The 18,959-nt window shown below is 40.5% G+C and overlaps 1 protein-coding gene across 1 annotated transcript in view; it reads right to left on the bottom strand.

Moving 5' to 3' along the window:
* Lmod2 (leiomodin 2) overlaps positions 1–7,319 on the bottom strand; it is an 8,490-nt gene extending 1,171 nt beyond the window's left edge. The window contains exons 1-2 of the mRNA XM_008824874.2: positions 6,973–7,319; positions 2–1,020 (exon numbers count right to left, since the gene is read on the bottom strand). Coding sequence (XP_008823096.1) covers positions 2–1,020; positions 6,973–7,245 — 1,292 coding nt within the window. The 5' untranslated portion in view covers positions 7,246–7,319. The remainder of the gene's footprint in view (position 1; positions 1,021–6,972) is intronic.
* Between the last annotated feature and the right edge of the window lie 11,640 nt (positions 7,320–18,959).

Raw genomic sequence — 18,959 nt, 5'->3', positions numbered from 1 at the left:
AGGGGGAGGAGGGGTCACGGGAGATGGCGGTCTGCACCTTGCAGTGTGGGCTTTCTTGGGGACTTTGGGGGATGACCAGGGAGACTGCTTGGGTGATGCATAAGGAGAAGACCCAGGAGTCCCTCTTTGCCAGACTTTGGTCCTAAGATTGGCTCCTCCATCATATCCCTCTTGCTGTTTCTGCTCCTGCATCCTCTTTTGCCTCTGTTTATCCATATTTCTTGTTAAAATGCTTGTCATACTCATCCGTGGTCCTGGGAGCTCAAAATGGTAGCCGAGCCTCAGCAGTGTGGTGTTCTCCTTGAGCAACTTCACAATCTCCATCTCTACCTGGCTGCCCATGATATGCCTCTGGTTGTGGAAGCGCAGCTCTGTGAGCACCATGTTGTGCTGCAGGGCCCTCATGATGGCCAGGATCCCCTTTCCTGTGATGAAGTTGGACTCCACATTTACATTGGTGATATGCTGGTTGACCTTGAGCATTTCTGCAATTGCAATGGCCGCACTGTCGTCAGCGTGTGTGTTGGCCAAACTGAACGTCTTCACTACTGTGTTGGCCTTGAGGGCTTCAGCAAAGCGGGACAGGGTCTGCGTGGTGATGTTCTCAATGTTGTTCAGATTGACTTCTGTTGTGTCAGGGTCATTGTTTTTAATCTTTTCCAAAGCATCCTCAATAACTGTGGGATTTCCACACGGGTGAATGGCAGCTGGGGACTCTGTGTTCCTTTGTGTTCCTCCACTGTTGCCATTAGTTAAATTTATATTTTCTATTTGACTTTTAAATGTCTTAGGTTTCGAGTTGTCAGAATTGACACTATTGTAGTTGACTGTTCCATTAATATGTTGCGTGGTTTCTATTGTTTCCTCTTCCTCACTGCCTTCTTCCTCCTCCTCCTCTTCTTCCTCCTGAGACTCCTCTTGTTCCTCTTCCTCCTCCTCTGTACATACCTCCTCAGAAACCTCACTGTTGCTCTCAGTGAAGATCAGTTCTTCTTCACTGTCTTCTTTGTCTTCTACAACCTAAGGAGTGTAGTGACATCGTTAAGGTTTTTACGGGAAGCACATTTTATCAATTTACAAAAGTAATGCAAGGTGAGGGACATAAAGGTCGGTGCTGAAAAGGCCTGTAGTCCCCTGCTCCTTAGTTCAAGTGGCCAAGACCAACATTTTGGTTCTATGGCTGTTGCCAGCTTTGTCTGTAAACATTTGTCTTCTACTGATTAGCCAGCATTCAGCTTATTGAATAAAAATATATGATCATTTTGTCAGTTTGAACATTGAACTGGTAAGATGGCTCAACAGATAAAGGTATTCGTAGTGTAAGCCAGATGGAACCGAGTTCAGTCTTTTGAATCTTTTCACCATGTAAAGGTGAAAAGAGAATTGATTCCACAGTTATCTTGTCTTCCACACATACACCATCATAAAATACAATAAAATGATTTTCAGTGTGTTGACTTCTTGACTCATTTTTTTTCAAGTTATGGAAATCCAAACCTCACCCCTGGAATCAACTCTCCTACATTTGTTTTTCTTTTTCATTCTGAACAATGGCAGGAAAGATATACAACATGGTAATAAATTCCTTTTTTAAAATTTGTTTTTATTTTATGTGTGTTTGAGTGTTATGCCTGCATGTATGCAAGTGCACTCATGTCATACAGTGCCCATGGAGGACAGATGAGGGCATTGGATCCCCTGGAACCAGAGTTACTGACAGTTGCCAGCTGCCATGTGGGTGCTGGGATTTGAATACAGGTTTTCTGCAAGAACAGTCAGTACTCTTAACTGCTGATCCATCTCTCTAGCCCCATGATTTCCCTTTTATTTTATTTTAATGTTCAAAAATTCACCAGGCCTGTTGATGCACACCTGCTATCTTGGCTAATTGGAAGGTTGGATTGGGAGAGTTGCAAGTTCAAAGCTTGTCTGAGGTACAAAGTGAGTTCAAGGTTAGTCTGGGCAATTTAGTGAGACTGTCTCAAAACAAAAAGATGAGAGGTTAGGACTATAGCTCAGCAACAGAGTGTTTATTCTCCACATTTTCAGTCGACCGAGCCCAGTTCCCTCTTTCCTGTTTGCTTTCATGTTGGGAGAAGCAAGGTGTCATTTTTACTGCTCCAGTACTTTTTGCTTTTGTGGGAGAGTTCTGGTGTACAAGAACTGGAGAAGTCCATACTATCTCAGTGCTTCTGATCAAAACAACAGCTCCCAACCTGAACCACGCATTTCACTTTTTGGCTGATAACTTGAAACCTCTGTTGAACCCCAGGTTATATGTGACAGACAGCCTGAAGAAGATGAGAGGAAAAGATAATCACTCCTAACCTCACTAGATTCCAGTCATCTATGTGGATCAGCAGGGAACAGTAAAGCCTTGCTTACCATGCTTCAGATATGAAGGGCTTTCAGATAAGGAGAATTCCATGCTACCATTGTCTTTTTTGTCTTTAGTCTCACTGTATAGACGCCCAAATGACTGCTTTCTTTCTCATGTTACCTTTTCTTAGGAAAAGTCTAAAACCTTGTGAGAGCATTTGATTTTCCCTTATTCTCTCTGAAGTCCTTTATCTTTTTTGAAGGCCTTGAGCCTTTCCTTGTCCCCATAGCCGTAATTCTTTGCTTGGCGTTGCAAACTTTTTTTTTTTTTTTTTTTTCACAAGGAGTGCTGCTGACTGAGGTATGTGGATGGAGCTTTGGAAAACATTGTGTTGGTCTCCAGGTTTGTCTGCCCAGTTGCTGTCACAAAATAGCCTCCGGTTATCCACTAGTTTGGAGTGGCAGGCATCAAGTGATGGCCTGAGACAGGGTCACCCTCTCCTGGGATAACCTGTCCAGTTTTAATTTACTTTTAGGAGCAAGAGGGGGAGAGACTCATGCGTATGTGTGTTCGTGTGTGTACTGTGTTGATCTGTTTGTCTGTCAAAAGACTGGCAAAGGGCTACAAGGCACAACTCAATGACAAAAAAAAATGTCCTGCAGGGAAATAAATGGATTAACTGAAAAGAACAACTGTAGACAGAGTTTTGACATCCCTACCCTAAATCCCTTTGTATACATTTTTGTAGTTGCACTCCCTAACTACTGTCTATGCATGTGTGGATTACCTGTGTGCTTTCAACTCTTTTAGTATTAGCAGCCTGTCTCAGAATCCAAAGTATGCTGTCTTTCATGAACCCATTAAATCTTATATCCTTTATATTTTAAAGACCTTTAGGCTCTAATCTGCAAAATCTTTTCCCTCTCAAAATACATCAGAAAATAATGCCTGAAAACACTATCTAGCAACTTGAGGTGTCATGTAATATATGATGATGACTTTTCTTGAAAACCTTTTTTAGAATTATTTTAATTTCATGTGTATGAGTATAGTGTTCACATGCGTGCACCTGTGCCACGCAGTGTCAGAAGAGGGCGTTGAATCCCCTGGAACTGCAGTTACAGATGGTTTTTGGCCACCATGTGGGTGCTGGGACCCAAACCCGGGTCCTCTGCAAGAGCAGCCAGTGCTCTTAACTGCTGAGCCATCTCTCTTTTTTTTACACTTCCTGAAATGATTTCCAAAATGCTTTTTTATAACACTGCACCTCTTCCAATAAACTACTCACCACGCTAACTACTTATTTGTCATTTTTCCCAACAGACCATTACAATGGCTGAAGACCTACATCTGTTTTGCTCACCTAGCCCACTGCTTCATGTGTCATAGAGACTCAATATTTATTTACAGAATGGATCTAAGTTGACATTGGTTATCAGTTTCTCAAAGTCAGGACTGTATCTAGAAGAAAATAATAAGATTGGATCACCAACTGTCTTGGCAGTTTGCCTGAACCTGAGGGGTTTCCTAGGATACAGGATTTTTAGCTAGCCCTGGGCAATCTGCGATATTCGGTGACCCAGGTAGGGAACAAAAGCATCAGCAGGGAGAAAGAGATTCTGCAAAGAGGAAGGCAGGACAGTCCACAAGACAGTTTTCACTTCTGTATGTATCACTCCTGCACCAGTGGATATTGGGCAATGATGTCTTACATTCACTGTTTTGGAGTTGGCCCTGATCCTTCAGGGAATGTAAGTGAGAAGGTGGGCATAGTAAATGGAAACTGGGGAAGAGGTGTTGAGGGACTGAACAGGCAGAATTTGAATGCTGGTGTGTATAGGAAATAAATTTAAGTAACACAATAGAGATGACCAGCCCTTTCTCCTGATCACCTCCCAATCATCGTCACGTCCACAAGTAAGAGGAGGCTTGGCCTTTGGTTCTTGTCCTGGTTCTCCCTATAAAGAGCTGGTTGACTTCAGACAAATCACTAAACCTTTCTGGTTTCTCAAGGAAGTTACCTTAGAGTTCAGGGATTCCTATGGTCCTAATGTTAGCCTGTGTCCTAATCACTGAGTGGGATTATTAGACCACAGCTTTGCTGGGCTTCGTCCCCAGTTTCTCATCTGCAGATCTTAGGGAGGCCTAGAATTCACACTTCCTGAAGTCACAATTTTCACAACAGCCTTCAAGCCAGTAGAGCCTAGTTTCAATTCCAACTTTCTCTACAAGCTGCTACCCTCACATGATTTCTTGAACCTTTCCTGTTGTCAGGTCTCCCATACAGAAAGATAAGATGAAATGAGATAATGTGAGGAAGCTCATTGGCACTTGTGCCTTAGACCCAGCAGCTACTCAAGTGAGGGGCCCTGGACCATAGCACGCCCTAGACCTCGAATGTAGTACCCCTCTGTGTCAGCCTCGGTGGACAGAAAGAAGGCTGTCACTTACCAGGCACTACATGGGAAAGTCTTAAGCCTTCACAATCAATGTCCTAGCCCCTTCCTAATCCCCAGCTCCTCTCATAGAACCTCCTGTGCTATCTTCACTTAGGCACCCGCTCCTCTTCCCCTCAGCAGCTTGGAGGTTTTCCCTGTGTCAGGAATGGATTTACACCCTCTGTCAGCGACTTCTACTCAGCACTCCTTGTGACTGCAGAAGACAGCTGGCTGGCTGGTACAGTGGAGTGGGAGAAAAGTTAACCAGCAGAGAAAGGAATCAAAGTTCATCAAGAAGACAGCCTCTCTAATTGGGCCGATAAACCATTGGCAGGATCAGCAAAACTTTTGGCAGCATGGGGTAGATTTCAGCAACAGCTGACAACAGGCTTTGCCCTTTGGTTCCCGCTGCTGTCAGGACATTATGACATTAAAATGCCTTTGTTGGGTTATTGCCATAGGTGCCTGTATGTCCCAGGTTCTCATTCTCAGACAGACAGTCCTTCTTCTTCTTCTTCTTTTTCTTCTTCTTCTTCTTCTTCTTCTTCTTCTTCTTTTTCTTCTTCCTCTTCTTCTTTTTCTTCTTCTTCTAGAAAATTCCTTGATAATTATGATAAAATGTCATATTTCACCAGACTTTGGACACTCATTCCTACTTCAAACAAAAAAAAAACAAATAAGAAAACACAATAAGGGGCTGGAGAAATAGCTTAGTGGTTAAGAACACCGACTCTTCTTGCAGAAGACCCGGGTTCGAATCCCAGCACCCACATGGCAGCTAACAACTGTCTGTAACTCCAGTTCCAGGAAATCCAACAGCCTTTTCTGTCCTCTGCGGGCATTGCATGACATAGGTGCACTTACCTACATGCAGGCAATACACACATACATACAAAATAAAAATAATAATAAAATATTAAAAAAAGAAAACACAATAAATAAAATTCAGCTCTTATAACGATGTTGTGGAAGAACTGACCAGCTCCAATGCTGACTGGTTGTAGGTGTCTTTTCTTACCTCCCCCTCTAGTTCCTCAATACAGGTGGCCACAGTGGCCTTTACAGATCCTGCTCTGGTACCAGTGGCCCTTCCTGCCATGACTGACATGGACAAAGCTCACATACAGCTTGCTGTACAGGCACTGAACACAGCCATCATCAAGATCGTCCAACAGGGCTCACGTTAGTACTACAAAAGCCTGCCACCACTGCTCAGCCATTTCCATTTCAGGTGATTGTAGTGGAGCACATGGTGCTTTCAAACTTCTGTTTCTAGCCGGTTTTCTTCCACAAAATTACTTTCCTATAGAAATATTATATTACTATAATGGCTTTCCCAGAAATTAGTCTTTTGAATTTTCTTCCAGTAGTGACTCATTGGAAATTCAAAATAACTCTTCCCTGGACAGCACATAAGGGATCTGAGTCTTCCAACATTAAGTACATTGAGTAGCCTCGGAATCGCCATGGAAAAGTAGGAAGGTGCCCATCCACACAGGCAGATCTAGCCTGTGTCTTCAGATGGTTTCGTCATCTAGAATTCTATGCGCAATTTTGAGTGTGCAGCACACACATGCATTTTTTCTTGGGAAAAAGTCTTGAACTTGTGAAAATCTCAAGGGAATCCTTGATTCACAAAAGAAATTCAATCTTGAACTTCCTCAATGGGCAGATGGAAAGAGAATCCTGTGCAAGTGACTGTCCAAAGTCTGGCAACTTCGGAGCAGAACAGGACTAAGAACAAAGCCCCTTGACTCCCATTCCCATGGACTTCCCACCACCTTGAACTTCTTGGTGGTGGAAACACAGAACTACTTTTACTGTTGCCATTATTACAGTCAAAGTATCATGGAATACATGTACTTAGCTGGAAAAACAAGTGTACCAGAAACATGCTGGGCAACATGACCAACTTAGAGTATAAGTAAGACATATTTCACAAAACATTTAAATCCAGGCTCTGATTGTGAAATATTTTTCCCTTGAGGTTTCCATTTTTGGTCAATGAAGATACGTACCCCAATTAATTTTTTTTTACTTACAAATTAATGGGAGTATTTCAGCCTGGGAAATGTTTCAGTAACAGGTAGAACTGTGTTAAAGAAAGTTAAAGTGATGAAGACTGAGAAGCTAGAGATAGCAAGGGTGCCTGTGTTTGGAGTGAGGGTCAAGGGTGGTGATGGGCACAGCCAGGACACAGTCTTCAGAGCCTACCTTTCCACACTCTCCCAGGCGTTCCTTCTCCAGAAGTTTTTGGGACTCCTTTTCCCAATAGGCCATCAATGCCTCTCTGCTGAAGTTCACTGTGGGGGTTTTCTCTGTCAGGCTCTTTTGTCTTAGCCCCACAGGAAGGTTGTGGTCAGGTTCAATGTCTTCCAGCTCCCTCTCAAGCTCCTTTAGCTCCTCAGCTGACAGGGAAGCCAGGAGTTCATCCTCATCAATGGATTCATATTTACTAAGTCCTCTTCTGTAGCCAAATGTAGACATGGTCCTGGCTTCCTCAGACCCCCCAGGAGCTGGAAGAACCAGGCATTCAAGGCAAGCAGAGGCAGGCAGAGAGAGGCAAGTGTCAGGCTGGTCAGCAGCTGGTGCAAGGAGTGGCCTTAGGAGCCTTTTAAGAGTGGTGATGCAGGGCTTTGACAATGTGGAGAGGGTGAAAGCATGGGCTGTTTAAAGCATCAGACGTCAGCTAGACATTTGAACACAAAGAATGTCACATCGGTGGTGGATGGAGGTCTCAGAACCAGCAGGGATTATTAGCACAGTGGCCAGAGCCATATTTAGCTGAGCCTGATAGCTGGTGAGGACAGGCAGAGTGTTTCAGATAGGGGGTGACGTGGATCTCCTTGCTCTGTGTTCAAACAACAGAGGATAAGCTTTACTCTGAAAATGTCTTGCCATGGCCACTGTGGCCATGAAAAAACTCTTTCATTATGTACTTGGGGGGTTAGAAATGACTCCACAATGTCCTATGAGGGGTTATTCTGGTTCTTCTAAAAACATATTGTGGGCGGTAAAGATGGAGACAGATACCATGATAACACAGGATTTTATAATTTATTGTACTTTGCAGTTTAGAAAGCACTTCCACACAGTTTTCCTAGTCCTAGGAATTCTGAGACAAACAGCTGGGGCTCTCTTTTATAGTCTTTGACAATCTAGACTCAGAGATTAAGTGAAAAATCTGAAGCCTAACAGCTGGAAGGGCAGAAGTAGCTTTTTCCACTTCAAATAACTTTCTTCTCCTCCCCATGTGAATAAAAACTATATTTTTAATAAGCCATCAAAAAGACAAATAATAATGTTTCTGATTTATTGAGGACAGACACTGTTCCAGCCCAATGCTAAGTACTTTGTTTATTTCATACCATTTAATCCCATAATCCTATGAGGTACATTAATATTGCCCTTATCTTACAAGTATAGACTCTACGAGCCTATACTTAGCCCTCACAGAGCTAAGAATTAGAGAATCTAGAATTTCAATCCAGAATTGTATCTGGGTTGAAAATTAGAGACATTAGTTTGTGATTATACATGTACATTCTTATGACTATGCTGTATTTATATAGTTTACAGAATTTCATGCAAATTTTATCATACAGATGTATAAAACTCTAGTAAAATATATGTGCATAAAATGTACATTTTTCAATACATGTACGATATACAATATTACACTCAGCTGTTGGTGAATATTTGGGTTATTTCTAGGCTTGGGCCATGAATAATGCTGCTATGTACACTTACCTGAAAATCTTTTAATGTGTTAAATGTTTTCTATTTCTCTGGGATAGATATGTAGGAGTAGAATTTCTGAGTTGTAGAAAAAACTTGGTTTTAAAGAATTTGAAAAACTATTTTCCAAAATGACTCACCCGTACAGTTCCACCAATTGTAGATAAGAGTTCCAATTTCTTTATATCATATTACTGGTTGTCTTCCCGCTGATAGCCATTTTAGTGAGTGGGAAATGGTGGTTTTCATTTTCCTAATTACTAATGATTTTGAACATCATTTTATCTGTTTATTGGCTATCTTAAATTTTCAAGTTTTGTGCTTATTTCTAAGCTGTGTTTTTCTTAAGTTGTGAGTTGTTCATATAGTCCAGAAATAATTTCGTTAGTGAGACACATGATTTGTATTTCTCTAATTCTTTGCTTTATCTCAGTGTTTTTAGAAGAGTAAATATTTTTTAAATTTTGATAAGGTTCAATTTATTAACATTTCTTCTGTTGGTTGTGTTTGGTGTTATAGTTAAGCAATTTTTAACCACGGGCACAATGATTTACTCCTGTGTTTTGTTCTAAAGTTTTATAGATTTCATTTTTTATGTTCAGATTTATTGCCCATTTTAGCCAAATTTGGTGTATGCATAAAGTAAGGATATAAGTTCTTTCTACGTACAGATATCCAATCATCTTAATGCAATTTATCAGTAAGGCTCTCTTCTCTATTGAATTGTTTGCACCTCTGTGGAGACGTAATTGACCATCAATGTGAAGATGGACTTCTGGACAGTCATTTGCTGTCTGCTCACGTGTGTCTCTCTATATGCCAATACTTCACAGTCTCAGTTAATCTTGCTTTGCAGTGCATTTGAAGTTAGGAAGTGTAAGTTCTCTAACTTTATTCTTTTGAGAGAATGTTTTGACTAAATACTTTGATCTTAACTCACATTATTCTGCCTTCAGAAGCAACATGACACTCCAGTAATGCTATTGAGAGAGATGATAAACTAGAGAAGATGAATTCATCTTTAAAAATTATTTTCATACTTTGAAAATACAGATTATTTGCTTATATTTCTGAGGTTCAATGTGATGTTTCGATTGATGAACACACTGAGTGATGATCAAGTCAAGGTAATTAACATCACTGGATTTTTTTGAGACTATAGTATATAGTTTTGTGGAATATGTGGCACTTTTTTTAAAATTAGAAGATGAGTTTGCACTTTGGCAGTGATATCAAATCATGATATCTAAATCTGGTGAATGAGTTATTCATGGTTTATAATGGCAATTTATATAAAAAAGTAATCACAACTATGCTAAAAACTTAAAATTTACTTATTTTTATTTTACGTTGAATGAGTGTTTTACCTGCATGTATGTAAGTGTACCATGTGTGTGCAGTGCTCAGAGGCCAGAAGAAGGCATAGATCTCTTGGAACTGGAGTTATGGACAGTTATTAACCACCATGTGGGTACTGGGAATTGAACCTGGGTCCTCTGCAAGAGCAGCCAGTGCTCTTAACCACTGAGCAATCACTCTAGCCCTAAAAAAGTTTTTAAAAGAAGAAAGTGTATAAATCAGAACACAAATTCGCTGTCATTAATTATGTATTAGATACATAAGATATGTTGATCACTGCAAATTTGGGGGCACATAATTATGTAAAAAACAGGGAATCCCTGTTTTACTCTCTTGTTTATACATTTTAATAAAAAATACTGCATTTATTATTTTTATTTTTTGTGTATGAGTGTATTGCCTGCATGTATGTGAGTGCACCTGTGTCATGCAATACTGCGGAGGACAGGAGAGGGCTTCAGATTACCCTGGAACTGGAGTTAAGGATTGTTCATAGTCCCCATGCGAGTGCTGAGAATCGAAACTGGGTCCTCTGCAAGAGCAGTCAGTGCTCTTAACCACTGAGCAATCTCTCCATCCCCTTGTTTGTACATTTTTAATGTATGTGACTCATTTTTATCTTGAAATGTACTAAACATACCATTTGCCAATCACTTGGGTTCAAGCAGTGAACAAAACAACCTAGTCCTTTCCTTTGGGCAATCAACGTAAGTATATAAACACAGAAATACAAGACTGAAGGTCTATAGAGAAAAGCAGACAGGTAGGGGGGAAGGGAGAAGGTTTAGGGGGCCAATATTATTTAGATTTCTGTAATAAAGTGGCCTTTGGACACAGATCTGGAGAAGGGCAAAATGCATGCTGTATAACACACATTGAGTAAATCAGTTGTCCGAATATCTCAGAATAATAGATTTCAAAGACCTTTTGAATACATCATTTTTTTTTTTTTTGGTCATTTCTGTGTCGTGTTTGCTTGAACTTCATCAATACACCCAATCCTTTCTCAAAGTTAAGTCTACTGTTGGATGTGTCAAATTTGTAGGAAATTCTTCTTTCAGTTGCGTTGAAAATGATTAGGAAACCACTCCGTATATATTTAGTTGTCTCAGTGGAATGATCCAGAATAAATATAGTCTTGTGTGAGTTTCTTCTGCCAAATCGTGGGTGTCTTATGACATTCTGAAAGTGACTCCAGGAGAGGAGACATTAAAATGTTTTGCTTCATTGAACAAAATCTTGCCTCTCAAGAACACCTGCATCTTATGAACAATGATGTTTAAATATCCTAGTATGTTTGTTGCAAGCTACTCTGAGTATAACAGTCAGAGCTCACATAGCACCCTAGTTCGTAAGAGCTACTCATAAGTATTTTCTACAAACTTTAAATCCATTTGTTAAAATTCTGCTGTGTGACCAAACACTGCCAGCCACCCCTGGCTTTCACTGAAGTACGATGAATAATTTAAATTTCCTTGGAGCTTTCTCTTACATCAAGAAAAATAAAAACCAGTTGCATATACGTCCTAAGCACCAGTATTTTATATTTTGGGATGTTCACTTGGTCATATTGTGGCTTTGTTCATTGTTTTTCGAAACAATGATAGTACAAGATAGTGAAAGGTTTTTGAAGATTAGTATGCTTTATTTTTAAAAGTCACTATCTTGGTGAAAATTTTTGTTCTTGATTCACAGATACACTCAAAGATACACAATGCCTTAGTATACTGCTGAGTCCTTTATTAGGAAAAAATTTAGTTTTCTCTTTCAACCTTTAAAAAAATATTTTAAAATTGTTTTATCTCCTGAATATATAACTGTTTGTTCACACATTCACCCACTTATTTGCTTTGAGACAGGGCGGAGCTGGAAGTCAGGACTGCAGACAGGAAAACAAAAATCAATCCAGTTTTTGCCCTCAAGGAGTTGAGACTCAAGGGAGGGAGCAGACAGTTGGCAACAGCAGCATACAGCTGCCCAGCCAGGCACCAGGCAAGGAGCCAGAGCATGGGGGAGGGGGGCAAGAAGTTCCAGGCAGAGAGAGAGGTCTCTGAGCAAGTGCCCTGGACTTTGAAAACAAAACTGGCCATTGTTTAAGAGAAGGTGGGGCAGTAGGTGGAGACTAGGCAGAAGCTTCCATGATTCAAAGAAATTGCTTAGGTAGGTAACCCACTACCATACTCTAACAGCCACCATAGGTGTTGAATAATCAATGTGAAGAGCCTCTCCAGGCCATGCTGAGTGCTTATCTCTAACCGTATTCCAAGGCCATCAGCCATAGCTGTCATTTGCTGTGTTGCCTATCAGGCCATCATTCAGGCAAGTGTCATGAGACCCATGGGGACTCCAGGAGAAGGGATGCAAAAGGGGGTAGTGCCTCCAGAGACCAGTCTTGTCAACAGGCAAGCATTTCGTCTGTTTATTTTTGCATTATATTTAAATATATCAATTGTAGACATGGTGGGTTTCATTATGACACTTTGATATAGGTATATTGTGCTCTGGTCATGCCTACCCATTCTACTTCTTTGTTGTCTTTGTTTTTTGCTTTTTTTTTTTTTTTTTGGAGACAGGGTCTCCCTGAAACATCAGCTGGAACTTGCTATGTAGACCAGGCTGGCCTCCATCTCACAGAAATCTGCCTGCCTTTGCTTCCTGAGTGCTGGGACTAAAGGCACGCAACACCACACCCATCTAGATTCCACATAAGAGGAAAAAGTAAGTACTATTAGGTAGTAACAGTGATCTCCAAACTATGCATGTACATGGAGTTACCTCAAATCTAACACTACATAGAGGAAACATCTCACTTCTTAAAGATAATTGTTCTGCTGATGACTATTGTACTATTAGTGATTAATACTTAGAGGTGTTAAGAGGCTGTACAAATTATTTTTTTGTTTCTTTCACCTTAACGAAGCTTAGATTTCAGGAAGAATTTGGAAGCTTCAGGAATTGTTCATGTTTCAAAATGTTGGTATAGGCAAGACGGTTAAAGGAATTAATTATTTGAATTTATTTTAAATTATGTTTAATCTTTGTTATATGACATATTTATTTAATATTCAAGACATTTCCTTTTTGAAAAAAAAATATTCATTTTATTTATGTGTATGTGTTTGCCTATTGAGTTTACATGTACCATGTGCATGCAGGAGCCTGTGGAGGCCAGAAGAAGGTATTGGATCCCCTAGAGCTGGAGTTACAGACTGTGTGGGTGCTAGAACCTGTGTCCTCTGCAAGAGCAGTAAGTGTGCTCAGTCACTGACCCCAACCTTGCAAAACCCATTTCTATGGGCCCTCTGCTTTAGGCTCTGTTAGGCCCTTGCCATTCTAAGATTTAACATACTGTAGTTTCAGGAACTGTAAAGGACCCCAAAGCTCAAGATATACACTGACCTGTCATTTTACTCAGCTAAAATTCCTACCTCCCAGCTGAAGAATGTTTCATGCACCCAGAAAATCTCTGGGTGTCTCCAAGGGCCCCAGATCAGCATCTTGTTGTCTCTTTGCAGCTTCCTCGCCTCTGCCCTTGGCTCCCACATTCTCAGCCACCACTTGCTGGGCCTGGGTGTTTCCATTGGCACCTTCTCTTACAACATCAACACGTGTAGGCATAAGGTCTAGGTGCCTCTGTTCTAATGGCCCTTGATTCCTGGTTTATTGCTGGCTGTTCCCCTTTGTCTCAACCGGGCTCTAAGCTGCTGTTCTCATTTTCTTGGCTGGAGGCAGCAATGGACTTCTCGTCTTCCACCATACAGCCAGAATAAAGAACACGGAACTCACCTGAGCATTTCCACCTAAGCTCCTGAATGACTGCACTGTTCTTCACACAGCGCGCTGCTCTGCTTCCCACCTCAACTTGTGTCACCGGCCAAAGTCTCACGATTGAGCTATACTAGGCTGAATGAACTTCTGCTGTTCTGAGCTAAACTCTCTACACTTGCTCCTCCTTTTGCCCATTGCTTTTGCCCCTCCCTCTGCCCAGAAGGCCTTTACTCTTGAGCTGTGCTCAGTCCCACATGTGCTGAGGCCTTAGCTCAGGTTAGGTTTCTCAGCTTTGACAAACATGAGTCCATGGAAACAGCTCCTTGGGATTGCTTGTTTCGAATGAGTCTTTGCAGGAAGAATTGGGTTTCCAACTCGGAAGGAGTCACGTCTGCCCCATTTGCTATCTCCAGGGTCCAGTACAATTATCAAGTGTTCAGAAAACATTTTAAACATAAAACAAAGCACAGCAAAGCAGGGGAGCTGGAGTGCAGGTGATCCTGATCATATAGAGCTTGAGTCTTATGTAATGCTCAGGGCCTATTTAAGAAGAATAATACAAAATTAGTTACAAAAGTGAAAATGTATTTAAACAATAACAGAAATCATGGCAACTGCTAGGTCTGAGGTGATTCAGGTTTTTTTGTTTTTTTTTTTTCGGCTGAGATTCTTTTGATTCTTAATTCAGTGTGATGGAACCCAAGGCTCCCTGCTGCTAGGCAAACATATACTCTGAGCTAATAATCCTAGCCCTAGGAGCTTAAGTATTTTACCAAAACTGCTTCCAGAGAAGGCCTGCCTAACTGTAATGCAATGGCCACCCCTCCCAAATTTTCTCTTGCTACTGGAAACCCAACTTGTGCATGGGGCATGCTTTATGGTCACTTTTCCTTCATCTGAATGTGACTCTAAACTAAAAATCAGTCCAACTGCCTATGACGCATACCAATCTCAGTGTGGTATTTGTTCATTTCATAAATTCCCTTCTTGTCTATCGTCTATCATCTATCTATCTATCTATCATCTTTCTATCTATCATCTATCTATCATCTATCTATCATCTGTCATCTATCTATCTATCTATCATCTATCTATCTATCTATCTATCTATCTATCTATCTATCTATCTATCTATCTATCATCTATGTAGTTATGTAGCTATGTAGCTATCTGTTTGCCTGTCTATCTACTCACCTACCTACTATTGTGGTACTCTGGGTTGGACCTAGGGCCTTGTTCATGTTAGTGAACCATTCTACCACTGAGCTACACCCCTAACACTTTTCTTTTGAGATGGGATCTCCCTAAGAGATTGCACTTGAACTCACTCTGTAGCCTAGGTAGGCTTTGAACTTGTGAACATGTTCCCTTAGCTTCCTACACAGCTCAGAATACAGGCAATTGCCATCAATCTAGACTGCTCTTTTAATTTAAATTGTCCTCAGGTTGCTAAGGAGGAGACATGGAAACCATATTATATCGTCATTTGCAAACTTGGGGAAGTGGGAATTCTAACAAATGTCTGTTTTATAACTGTTAACTTCTTAAGTTTTACTGAATCACTCCTTGTCCAAGTGCAAGGCTGCCTCCTGAAATAGATCTACGGTCGTTTCCCACTTACACAAAAGGGCTTGAGTTTTCAACATTTCTTACAGACAGTTTGCAATAAGACTTCTGAAGTAATGCAGTGGTTACTAAGGAAGTTAGGCTTCCGACTTTGCTCAATCTGTTTGCTGGGAGCTTCTCATAAAACTAGAGAAAGGCTCCCAGGGGAGAATGTCAGGGAAAGGTCAAGCTCTGGGTAGACACAACCAAACAGGCCCCAGGGATCAGTTGAGAACTGGCAATTCCCTTATCAAGCCTTCCCTCCCAGGCTTGGCAGCCAAGCAAATTTCCCAGCTATGCCAACTTGTGGCGGAGAGCATGAGTCAAATTTAAAATTATTAGGGCTATTTATAATAACATCTCACAATTGTATAACATTTATAGCTTACAAAATTTTTTTATACAGCTGGTGTAACAGAACAAAACAGGATCCCCATTATTAGAGATAACACTTGACAAAGTAAATATGGTTTATTCCATTTTACGAAAGATACAATAGGTTCTGAGAATTTAAAAATCTTTTTCCATCACCCAGGTAATAAGTGATGGATACAATTATGTTTCATAACTATAAACTGCTTCTCACACTAGTTTACTAGTCATGTTAAAATTAGTCAAAATGAAAGAGAGATGGAATGCAGGAGGGAGTTTTGTGCTACAGCATCGATGGTTGGTTACATGTGTATCAGGGTTCACTGAGCCTGTATTCATCTGACTCAAATGTGTGTAAATGAATGTAATGAACTGATGAACTGACAGTGTTAAGGCAAAAATATAATTTCTAGAAAAAAATCCCAAAGTGAGAAAGAAATAACTGAGTTCCATCAATCAAGTCCTTCGTCTTATACAACAGACAATTGACATTCCACTTATGAGACAGGAAACAGATTTTATAAACAACATCTGAAATTCTAATAAAGGGAGTTTTACTTAGGGTGAATGAGACTTTCACTGATTTCCACACCTACCTGAGTTGTAATCCAGAGTATTGGTATCACTATTTTGGACAGATTTGCTCACTGTGATATTAGGTTGAAAGGTGAGAAGGGCAGTCATCCACACCATGGATGTTTTCCTCTGGCAGGCTTTCTGCTAAAGCTCAAGGCAACTGCTGCTTTAGAAAACTCTTAGTCCCGCATCCCTGGCAGCTTAAGGAGCAGAAAAGCTGTGAAGAAGGAGTAGGAAGGTAGGGCCAGCACAAAATACAGGAACATGGGGACTGTGTTTGTCCCATAGATACTGGGGCAGCTAATGCTTTGAAGCTGGTAATTGGTTAGTAAGCTTTCTCATTGGCAATTTTATTAGGAAAATCAAAGGCACTATTTCAAACAGCTCAAACTGACATTCCCTTCCAAAGTTCTCCCTTTCTTGGTGAGATTCATAGTTGTCTTGAATGTTCCCCTGGCACTCATTTTGAAGTCCCGTGTCCTCTTATTCCCTATCTGGAGCTGGTTTTCAAGGCTGTTATGTTATCCTTTGACAATTTATGCCCTTCACAGGGCAGGAAACCTTCACTTTTAACTCATATGTGTTTGTTATTAAAAAATTTTAAGTAAAACATTTTAAGTAAAAACTTTTAAAGTAAAAAACCATCATGAAAATGTCAGAGGCTGGCAGAGTCAGCTCCATTAGTCTCTGTTGGGGGCCAATGGGATTGGTAAAGACAGCAGGCATTGCACTGTCCTTGAAGCTGTCATCTTCTACTCTTAATGGTCTTCTCAGCAGAGCAAAACTAATAAATCATGTACTGCCAGTGCAAGAACCATGTGCTTTCCTCCGAGCTAGAAAACGCTGTTTAGCTGGGCCGCCTTGGGGTGGCTGTAAGCACTAGCCTCGCCTGTCAGATATGCTCTTCCTGGTCCGTCCTTCCTTCCTTCCTTCCTTCCTTCCTTCCTTCCTTCCTTCCTTCCTTCCTTCCTTCCTTTCTTTCTTTCTTTTATTTTTTAATTGTATTTATTATTTTTATTTTCTGTATATACATGTATTTCCTGCATGTAGGTAAGTGCACCTGCGTTGTGCAATGCCCGGGGCGAACAGAAGAGGCTGTCGGATCCCCTGGGACTGGAGTTATGGACAGTTGTTAACTGCCATGTGGGTGCTGGAATTCGAACCCAGGTCTTCTGCAAGAATAGTCAGTGTTCTTAATTACTGAGCCATCTCTCCAGCCCCACCAGTCTTTCTTTTAAAGTGACTTTTTAAGGTACTGTTCACGTACTGTAAAACTGACCCACTGTAAATATAAAGTTCAATTAAAAAAAATTGTAAATTTACCAACTTGTATCACCATCACCCAAAACCAAGTTCTGAACATTTCTGTTGGCCCCAAAAGATTTTTTGTGCCCATTTGTAATTGATCCTATTCCTAACACATAGACATAGGCCATCACTAATATATTTTCTATGTATATTGACCTTGTTGAAATATTGTGAATAACTGCTGTCAATCACATGGTTTGTGGCTAACTGGTTTCTTTACTTCACCTAGGGTTTTGGAGTTAATCCACCTGGGGGCATGCTCAGTAAACATTTTTCATCGAGTGGGCAGGCCACTTTGTGTTCATCCTACAAATGGACATTTGAGCTGTTGCCAATTTTTGACTTTTGGTTAAATAACTCCTTGGGAGATCATGGCAGGGACAGCTTGCAAGGTAAAATCAATGGCTGTCTTGACACTGAAATATAAAACACAGAATGTAAGTTCCTGTCAGAGCCTGTGGTAGAATTGCTTGCCAGTCCAGTGTTCTTAGGCACTCAGTGCCCCGATTCAAATTACTAGACGTCTCCTTCTGAAAACAGCAAATCCTCAGACATGTCCAGTACTCACCGTGGTTATATATAACACAGGCTATTGAGGTCAAATAAGTCTGTTCTTCCCATACATCTCTTCCTCTAAGATACCCTTTCTTCCCTTGGCAATTAATAGATGACCAGGGCTTTATAAAGCAAAAGTAGATGTGAGGTTTTATGTGTTAGGGATGTAAGTTCTGTGCTAAGTTCTCATCTATGACTATTGTCCAAGAATTTGGAGATGACAGAAAGATGCCATACATATGCTCAGATTTCAGTCTTGTACTATAAGACAGATATTTTCATGTTTGCAGCTTGAGTACTAGCACTATTACTTGTAATAATAATGATAATACTAATGACAATGATAATGATAATAATGTTAAGTGGTTTCTCACAGTCCTACTCTATGTGCATATAGTGACCGATACATTTATATCTCTTTCAAAATCAAGAAGCAATAATCACTGTCTTAGTGATTGGATTTATTTGCTTATTTCACTTAGGCTATGGTTAATCAGCATCTTTTTATGTTTTTAGTTGACAAAATTATAAATATGATATGCAGCGTGGTGTTTTGAAATATGTGTCTGTTGTAGGAAGGCTCCATTGAGCAATTAGCATGCATTGTCACACATGCTTCTTTTTACGGTGAGAGCATTTAAAACTTAAGCTATTTTTTTTGAATTGTTTTTAAACTTTTACAAAAACTTTACTGAGAATTTCATACATGCGTGTAAGGTGTTTTGATCAAATCCATGCCCACTCCCTCCCCTCCAACATTACCCCCTCTGAAGAGGTAACCCTAAAATCTTTTAAGGATTAGATACAAGCTCCCAAATACTTTGGACATTTTTGGCTTTTGGAAGAGAGTATGTTGCTAACAAGCCCAAGGACATTTTGACTTTTAGCCAAGAAACTGGCTACATTTCTTTGGGGTCTTT

Source organism: Nannospalax galili, unplaced genomic scaffold (assembly GCF_000622305.1).
Source record: "Nannospalax galili isolate Female #2095 unplaced genomic scaffold, S.galili_v1.0 scaffold449, whole genome shotgun sequence".
NCBI classification, from domain to species: Eukaryota; Metazoa; Chordata; class Mammalia; order Rodentia; family Spalacidae; genus Nannospalax; species Nannospalax galili.
Note: the sequence above shows the minus strand (reverse complement) of the source record. Positions and strands in the feature narration are given on the sequence as shown.